The following is a 10,039-nucleotide window of genomic DNA, read 5'->3' as shown; positions in this document are numbered from 1 at the left end:
CCCAATTTGATATCACCCACACACACACACGCAAATCCTTTCGAAACCTTAAAATTTCACGAATAATCTCAACTGAAAAAGATCAAAATTTAGTAAACGTTTCAATTATGTTCAATATGGTTGGATACCTTTGGCCATTTCTGATTGGTCAAGTAGTTAGGATAGGTGATATGCGATTGGTCAAAAATTGGGCATTTGGTGTTAAAAATTTGCTTTTGATTGATTTAAGTTCATTCTTTGCTTTGCTAACAAAGAAGCGGACGGGATTTAATGGCTTAGAAAAAAATGGACAGAAAAAATTGATATCCTCAAGCCAGACTAAAGTTTTCTCAGATCTGACAAAATGGACTGAACCATCTCTTATTAGGATGGTTTGCGTGATGACGTGATACGCTGATAGGGACTTTTTTGTAGCGTGATTATGTGATTTGGACATTTTTTTACGTGATTGCGTGATGAGAGGTATAAACGTGATTTGAAAACTTTTTGAGCTATGATTTGGACTTTTTCAAATGCGTGATTAGCCATTTTTTTGCTGATTTTCGTGATCGTCATTGAAAACAAAAAATTGCATATCGTGATCACATGGCCCCCGTCACCGGGGGGGCCAGGGGGCCATGGCCCCCTCAATATTTTGCAAAGTAATTTTTTTTTACTTTAAAAAATCTTATATATACCGTTTAGAGGGGTGAAATAAGGGTAAAAAGTCGAAAATTTTCTTCGTCGCCCAACCATGGTGGGCGACATATTTTTTGGCCCCCTCAATTTGATTCACATGCCGGGGGCCATGGATCAGAGTTACCGCTAGGGGGGGCTCAATTAGAGGTCGATATAAAAACTCATAGCAACTCCCCCTTCATTGCAGTAGGTACATGTTTTTTATAAGCGCATATTGCACTTCCTATGAGCAAAAATTTAAGCATATGCTAAGCATTAACTTGAGCCTAAGAAAAATGAATTTTCCTGATTTTGCCTGTTTTTGGCATTTTTTAGGATATACGCATCCTTATTTTCAGCTTGTCAAGCCCTCGACCTGAGCATTTCCGAGCCTGTTTTCAAATTTTTGTTTGCTTATAAAAAACATGTACAATCAAAAAGTGGTGAAGTGGTTCTGGGAATGACATTGAATAAGGGACATGTTTTATATTTCCCTAGCAAGTCTGCGTTAAATTTTTCTTCAAAAGAAGCCACATTGGGTGAAATTTCATTTTGGTAGATTAAAATTCGACTTCTTTGAGAGGTGTGAAGTCAATATTCATACAACTGTTGCGTTACCACAATGAAAAACATTTTTCTTTATTCGATCATGCCATTCACTTGTTTGACCAGTTGACTTTATTTACGTTCCAAATCTTGAAGAAAATTTCATAATTTTAAAGAAATTTTCATTTCGAAAATTCGATGAGTCAGGGTGCTACTACTTTTTAAACAGCATCGTAGCAATGAAGGTTGTGGTTTTGAGTTTTGCTTTGATTGCAGTAACCTGTGGGTTTGATGGTAAGTTTTACATACTGGACCATAAATCTCACGATGGGAAAAGAACTAAAGCCCTTCAATGTTTTGATTAAGAAAGGCAAAGGGAAACTACTTCTGAAAACATTGTTGAGTTGCCATGAATTCCCTTTACTATAAGTACACACAATGTTCAGGTTCAGCACAAGTGAAAGATGATTGCTTATTGGCTAAAATGGCTAAAAACAAGGGCTTGTTGTTCACGCCCATATTTAGATGACAATGTAGGTCAGTAGCGTGGTTGGTCGACTAAAATTCGGGCAAACAGAATATAAGAAAGAATATATCTTTTTAAAATTACGTGATCGAAGCGAGCACAAAAATGTTAGGGTATTTTTTCTCTCTTGTATTCCAGCACCCCTTAAAAATATCGGCCGCCGATGCCAGGCTACTGATGGTGACCAACTTTTCTTGCGTCATCAATTTCAGTTCATCATTCACCTCTTCTATCCATAGTTTGTGATGATTCCACCAAAAGATGTGTTTTATGGAAGGACAAATGCAAATTGCCCATGTACAAATACTACATGGAGTTGAATTGCCGAAAAACTTGCGATTTGTGCCCAAGTAAGCAAAGAACATCTGTTTTATTGCCCTGGTTCGATTATTTACACCCTGCGAAAAGACTAAATCATTCGAATCCTTGATCATTGATGCTATATCCCTTTTCAAACGACAAAGCTATATGACCTTAGCCCATCTGAAATGAGCACTTTTAAACTCAGTCAAAAATGACGGCTAGTTGGAAATCATTACACCCGGAAGGGGCTAGCTGACGGGAGGGGGTGCCACCCGACTTTCGACTCCTGGACCCTTACCGGAACTAAAAAAGAGAAAATAAAGGGAAATGTCTTGTGAATTTTTGGGACAAATTTGACCAATTTTGACCCAAATTCCAATCTTTCCGGGGGTAAAAACCCTTTGTGGGATTGAAATTTGATTTTCTGATTTTTCCGACCCTTAGCGGGACTTTGTAAATCCAAAAAAGGTACCCTTAAGAGCAGCACATACCGTACCCTCCATTTGCCTAAGTACCCTCCCGGTCATTACATGATGTTTAATATGAAGCTTTCTATTACTGTGCTCAACTCATTTGGAAACGCACGGGTGCACGAGATTTGTAGATTTACGGATTCGTGATATTCATGACGTAATGTTTTTACGGAAGCACCTGAGAAATACCGGATGGCTGCCACTAATTTCTAATTCATCAAACAATAAAGCTAGTGGCAAATGCCCGAATTATTTCGGGTGTTTCTGTATAAAACAATTCAATGTTTAAAACATGAAATGAAAGAAACCCTCAAATTAGATAAACGTTTTCAATTTAAAGTCATTTTGAAATTCTTTCTGTTTTACAGAATGTGAAGACAAAGTACCAGTTTGCGATGCCAGCAAATGTTTGGAAGATTTTGATTATAGCCGGCTTAATTGTGCAAAGACCTGCTTGTTCTGTTCTGGTAGGTAGAAAGCAACACAATTTAATATGTCCTGCTATTGGAGGATGTGTCTTTTTGTTCCTGCAAGAAACCATACCATACAAACTTCTTCTTTTAAGCGGTCAAATCAACAATTTACACTAGCACTTGTAATTGTTTCAAAGTTTTCATTTCTGCCCGGACTTTCTTTCCGAGCAATTAAAGAATCAGAACTTACTCGCTTTCTTCAGCACTGCCGTAGCATTGTGGGTTCGAACTCCCTGCCCTTGATGGATATAAAGGATTTTCGATAGCCTCTCTACTTGATTCCCAGTAATTAAAGATATGATATAGGGCTAGTGGAGAAATCCAGGGAAAGGAGTGGCGCCCTCCCTTACCTTGATGTAGACAGATAAAGAAAAATGAGCCTTCTGGACATCTCCGACTGCGGTTGCAAAATTACTTTAACGTTCATACATTCGAGTAATTTTATTTGAAATTGTTCAAGTATACGTTCGAATAAAAAGTTCAAGTAAGAACTCTACTTTAACATTAGTATTTAATATTAACATTTATTCAGTGCTTTTCAGTAATCATTTCCTTTTTTGCTTCCTTCATTTTCTACTTTTTCATTTTCAGTACCAACCACAATGCCGCCCCCACCACCCACGCCCACATGGAAAGTCAAACCTGCAGGTAAAGTTCTCCACTCTCCTCTTTTAGCTAAAAAGAGTTTGTGTTAAGGTCCCGAATAGTAGGGGGTCCGAATAAAAGGGGGGTGTCCGAGATTTTCTCAAAATCTAATAAAAGGGGGTCAAAATTGAAAGGAGGGGTCCAAAATTGTACTTCCAAAAACCGCAAAAAAGGTAATTACAAGCTGAAAAAAACTATGTAAAGTAATTCAGCTTGTGATAGCTGAAAAAAAGGAATTTTAATAACCGAGTGAGGACGTTTATTCGGGGCCTTAGAGTACCTCCTTAGATAGTTACACCGTAACGTAGAATTTTACTGATGAATATTTTAACAACTTTTCCATTGTTTAGGTGAATGTGGTGTGAAGCGAGCAGGAAGTCGAGTCATCAACGGAGTAGATGCGAAGAGAGGTGAATGGCCCTGGCAAGTGTTGATCCGTTTCCTTGGTGACACGCACTGTGGTGGTTCCATCATTTCACCTTTCTGGGTAGTGACAGCTGCTCATTGCGTGGACAAAAGAGAAGCTCTCATAGATGAATTCCAAGTCGTGTAAGTGACGCTCTCTAATTCGACGTTCATATATTCGATAAGCTCCATCATTCGATAATATTTAAAGCCATCGCCAACCATAAACTGTTATAAACGATCCCTTTCTATTCGATACGCCTCCTTATTCGATAGAAAACGAGTTCCTCGTAAAAGTCAAATTAGAGAGCTTCAACTGTAGTTTCAATTGCTCGTTGAATTCTTACCCTATCAAGGTTTGTATTTCTCCTGGGGGGGGGAGGGCAGATAATATTTTCAAAGATGTTTTCTTAAAGACGACTAATCAAGATTCAAAAAATTAAAGAAAATATAAAGTTTTTACTTGGATTCATTGATTTTTGGTGTATCTTCCAGCAATGTGTAATCTTTCGGTCTTGCTAATGACTTATCTTAAGGATTAACTAGACCAAAGAATTTGGAGGAATATTTGAATCTCATAAAACTTATTGCAATCAATCCATGATTCCACTTATTGAGGTAAAATATCATTTTGACAAAAGTTAAAGTTTCTTGTAATATTTATTGTTGTTGCACCAACAACAGTGCACAATCCAACGTTTTTTAACCGTCATCACTTTCAGTGTTGGTGAGCACGATTTCGACAAGCCCGAAGGAACCGAAACTTCCATCGGAGTCAGCAAGATCATCAAACATCCACGATACAGCACACCGACACGATTCGATAAAGATATCGCTCTTCTCAAGTTGACTCGGCCCATTCCCTTCGATAATTTGGTCGGAACTGTCTGTTTACCGGAGAAAAATCGGCCGGTGCCTGTTGGAACCAAATGTTTCATCAGTGGTATGTCTCGATAGTTTTGTTCAATAATTTGTCTCGATAGTTTTGTTATCCAAATAATTTGTCTTGATAGTTTTAAGCTCTTCTTTTTGAAATTGGAAAGGTTTTCTAAATCAACTTTGAACTTTAGATACCTCGCAAGACAGTCTCTTTTTCAAACGTACACATATTTCTATACTTTCCCAAATCCTACAACTAGAAGAACCACCATTACAAACGCCTTACAATGCCAAACGATTTGTAGATACAGTTGACGCTCTCTAATTCAACATTCTACTATTCAATACACTCCATTATTCGATAAAAATCTAATTCCACCTTGAAAATCGAATAAGAGATCGTCAAATATATTTGTCTTCTCCCCGCTATAAGATGTTGAACGTCATTCTGTAGGTTGGGGAAAGATCCATGCATGGGACAACATGTATCACAAACTTCAACAAGCCATGCTACCAATCGTCGAAAATAACAAATGCGCCAACCTCAACCAAAACACCACTGGAATTCCGGTAATAAGATATTTGAGATATAAATTCTTCCTTGAACATTTATCAGGCGCTTTCGTATCGTTGAAGTCTTATAATGACGATAACGACCTGATAGCTTTAACCAGAGATTAGAATAACACATTTCAAATCGATGCATTTTGAGAAAATATTCTGAACGCTACGACGGTTTTGAGGTTACTTATTTTTGTTCTGATTTCTTTTAGATCACATCAAACATGCTTTGCGCAGGACAAGGACCGTCCAATCCAACAGGAGGTTGCCATGGTGATTCAGGTGGCCCACTTGTATGTGAGACTGGCCCGAATGGTCGTTGGGAATTACACGGAGCTGTCAGCTGGGGAGACTCGTCGTGCTCTACTGCGCAGGCTTATACAGTTTTTGCACGTGTCAGTAATTTTCGCGAGTGGATCGACCAATCAATGGCTTCGAATTAAGATGCTCATTTTGAAGGAAATTGTTATTGTCATTCTCAGCCTTTGTTTAAAACAACAAAAATATATCATACAATAAAATTCTAAGATTTTATAAAAATTTTATTACTTAAGATATGAAATTTTTTTTGGATGATTCAATGTTTTAGAGTCATTCTTTTTTGCAGCAAAACATTATTCACACCCAGTCAATCAATATCTGTTGAAAAGACTGCAAGAGTCTTTAGCGAAACGCCTATCTATACATATCTTAAATGTCTTGAAATCTCTCCTTTTGCAAGTCGAACGACAATCAGCAAAAACGATCCTCGTTTCCTTTTATTTTCAAAACAGAACACAAAACCTTGAACGATCTTGCTCAAGATTCATTATTTTTTCGGTCTTTTCGATGACGTCATCACTATCTAATTCATTCTCGAAAACAGAAGGACTGAAAGTTACTCTTTTTTGCTTCTTTTTTGTTTTGATTTTGGTGGTGACCGTCTGCTCTCGCTCTTCTTCGACGTACTCTTCAAGCAGGTAAGAATGTTCGGTTGCCGTCATTTTCACCTCATTGTTATTGTTGTTGTTTTTATCCTCCGCCATTACTCTTTTGTTACCAAGGTTACATCTGGATTGACAAACTCAACACTAAAATGCACAATATACCTTGGTCTTGACATTCAAACAGTCCATTTTGTCAACACTGGCACCTTTCAAAAAAGCTTTTCATAACTCACACTCGAAAGTACAATAACATCGAAGAACTTTTCTCAATTTGTCGTTTCAAAATAACCCTTTAAAGAGGGATAAGAACTCGAGTAAGGCTAGAAATATGAAGCATTTGAAAAACGGTTGTCAACTCACCTAGGCCTTTGCAATTTATTTGTCCAAACGGCGAGAGAAAGTTACAGTAGAGAAATAAAGACACTTTTCTGTTTTATTTTACAAACTAAATTGCAGAAGAAGAAAGAGGGAAAGAGAGAGAGAAGAAATGAGAAAGGGGCTTGAGCGAGAAGAAGAGGTGACCGAACGATCGATATAACCTCACAACCACAAAATCTCTAAAAGAATATTTGATTTTAACTTTATTTGCAAAGAAAACAGAAAACCGACAAACCTGCGTAACTGAAGAAAAAACAGGTCTACCCTGAAATCGAGAGATTTTGCACAGAGTTCTACTGATTCTTCTGAAAAAAGCATTTTCCTTCGATCCAGCACGATTTATGGGGTGGGGGGGGGGGTTTCAAGGGGTACTCAATACCAAAATACCGGTTATTACCATAATGGCTTTATGGCAACTCCTGAACTTGGACACAAGATGTACGGTTACACATTTTGTGGATTGCATTGTGGAGTCACAAGAGTGCTCAAACTGCGAGCAGCGAGCAATGCATAATGCAAATAGTGAGCGTCTTAAATGAAGACTCTCCACCCAATCCAAGAGTGCTCCAACTACAAAAGCAGTGAACCAATATACAATGTATAACAATGTGCCCTCCCAGTTATTACCATAATGGCTTTATGGCAACTCCTGAACTTGGGAACAGGATGTACGGTTACACAATTTGTGGATTGCATTGTGGAGTCACAAGAGTGCTCAAACTGCGAGCAGCGAGCAATGCATAATGCAAATAGTGAGCGTCTTAAATGAAGACTCTCCACCCAATCCAAGAGTGCTCCGACTACAAAAGCAGTGAACCAATATACAATGTATAGCAATGTGCCCTCCCGGTTATTACCATAATGGCTTTATGGCAACTCCTGAACTTGGACACAGGATGTACGGTTACACATTTTGCGGATTGCACTGTGGAGTCACAACTTTTATTATCTCAGTATATCAGAAGAGAATGATCAAATTTCGACGTGCAATTAACATAGAAGAAGCGAAGTTTAGTGACCGAGAAGGAATAAAACAGTGCAGTACCTATCCCATCACCTTCCTTTGGGGAGAGGAGAATAGCGTGGTTGATTGATCCAAATTGACTGGGGAGGCAAATGGAAAAAATGAGGTTGTGATTTTTATCAAATTCTACTAGTAATACAAAAGGCAGTGATATAAATTTAAGTGCTTTAAGAAATTATCTAAAAGATAGTGGATAGACTATAAATCAAAGCTGCCTTCGGCGCCTTTGCCTTTTTTCTCTTTAGAGCCCCGCAAAGACGTCGCCACTGGAGGGAGTTATTGGCCCTCTGAACCCCTGCCACCACGCTTCTGTTGGTAAAATGTGACAAAACTGATGGTATCAGAAAACAGAGGTGTAGTTTTCTAAATTCTAAGAAAGTTCAGCGCCGCAGGCGATTCTTGGAAGTTTCTTTACGAAGAAAACAAAGGATTTAAAGCTTACCAAAATACCGAAATACCGAAGCATTTTTTGGCAATTTACCGTCACCAGCAGCATTTAAAATACCAGAATACCGTACATTTTTCTCGAAATACCGAGATACCGGACAGAAAAAAGGCCGATACCGTGTCACCGTAAACCTTGAAACTCCCCCTGATTTACTTATGCTGAATTACTGCACCTCTCGTATCTTTTTACAAGTTTGAGACACCCCTGTCTCAATAATCCGGTGTGTACCTTATATTTCATAACTCGAACTCTCATAAGAAAAACAAATTTGTTCGAGTTCAGGAAATTTTGAGTTATGGAGTAAGGTTTATAAGGCATTGTTAACTGAAATGACCATAAAACTTGTTCGAGTTAAGGAGGTATTCAAATTTTAGAGATTAGACTTAAAGAGACTCAATGAGAATTCTTATCTGTAACAGATCGTCCATTCTACCAACATGGTGTTCTGTTCCTTCCGCCCTGATTACTAAAGGTTGAATATCACACTGTGATAACAAATCCCAAATCTATTCATTGCACACTCAACAAGAACAAAAGTAACCATGGCCATCCTCCAGGACCTTGCAGGATGAAGGCTTTATGTCTTTGGTTTTTCTTGAAAAAAGCCTATTTTACTTTGGCAATTCTTATCGAATGAGATTCTTACCTCTAGAGCTAGTCAACAAACTGATAACGACATCCAAACGATATCTATATCCAGGGTAGGTGAAAACCATTAACCATTGTACGTTTTCCCTACTTTTTTTAAAATCTAACATTGATCTGAATTCGACTTCGATCTATACAAAATGCTCCTCCTTTTAAATTAAAAATTACTCACAAAGGAAAATGCAAAGATATGAATTCTCAATCATTTTCTTGGCTATTGTTTGTCATCTTGCAACTTACTAATCCTGCTAGTTATCTTTGAGTTGAGCCTTCGTATTCTTAAATAGTGATCAGGGGGTAAGCACCTAGGCAACATTGGGTACGGGGAAGTGCCACTGGTCAGGGCCACTTTTTTAAGGCTCTAAAGATATCCGACAGGGTCCCAGACTTTACTAATTTTCTGACAGAGTTGACTTCTGGTTATTTTAGACTATTTTCAGATAAATGATAGATGATTCCAATTTTTCAGTTCATCGTAAGTAGTGCAATGAAAACGATGTGGGCGTCAGGAATTTTTTTGAAGGTTTTAGCGATTTAGAATTAAATTCGACTTGAATTTGATTGAGTAAGATCTGTATATGTGTTATGTTTTAAGATTGCACTCTTTCATTGCATCTTTATTACATGAATTCGCGCTGAATAGAATCGTGATCTGTCATCACAGTGTATGGACACTCAGAATTGCATTAATGAGATGCCTTCAGATCGCTTCCAAATGTGGTCTCAAGTTTGCAAGAGAGCATGCATACCCTTCCCTCCTGGGTTACAAATCTAACAAACCACCACACACCAAAACACCAACTCACTCCTACCATGAACATATAAACGACTGGACATCCATCTTTTATTATCTCTTTGAAGCGAGCTTCGTTGCCGCCTGTATTTCAAAATTGCTATAAAAAATCCGACAATAATCCGTCGTAATTTTATTTCTTTGAATTGTTTAGGTAAAATGATTGATAGAGCTTGAACATTACTCCTAATGCACAAAAAAATTATTTTCAAATTTTTTCACGAGTTTGCAATATATTTTATCAACATTTTCAACTCTGAAATGCAGAATTTCAACGGCGTGTATACTTTTGAATCCCTTTTGTCACTCCAATAATTTTTCTTATGACTTGAAAAAAATAGCTTGTCAAAGTTG

At 37.8% G+C, this 10,039-nt stretch overlaps 1 protein-coding gene across 1 annotated transcript; it reads left to right on the top strand.

The window, feature by feature from the left end:
- The first annotated feature begins 1,358 nt into the window (after positions 1-1,358).
- LOC136823439 (chymotrypsinogen B-like) lies at positions 1,359-5,995 on the top strand. Its single transcript, XM_067079624.1, has 8 exons — positions 1,359-1,497; positions 1,969-2,079; positions 2,874-2,972; positions 3,570-3,626; positions 3,974-4,172; positions 4,751-4,971; positions 5,362-5,477; positions 5,681-5,995. Exons 1-8 carry the CDS (start codon positions 1,443-1,445, stop codon positions 5,909-5,911), a joined length of 1,089 nt encoding a protein of 362 aa, XP_066935725.1. The 5' UTR covers positions 1,359-1,442; the 3' UTR covers positions 5,912-5,995.
- The last annotated feature ends 4,044 nt before the right edge of the window (positions 5,996-10,039 follow it).

This window comes from Clytia hemisphaerica, unplaced genomic scaffold, assembly GCF_902728285.1.
Source record: "Clytia hemisphaerica strain Z4C2 unplaced genomic scaffold, Clytia hemisphaerica genome assembly, whole genome shotgun sequence".
Taxonomy (NCBI): domain Eukaryota; kingdom Metazoa; phylum Cnidaria; class Hydrozoa; order Leptothecata; family Clytiidae; genus Clytia; species Clytia hemisphaerica.
The sequence above is the reverse complement of the archived record's forward strand: the minus strand, read 5'-3'. Positions and strand labels throughout refer to the sequence as shown.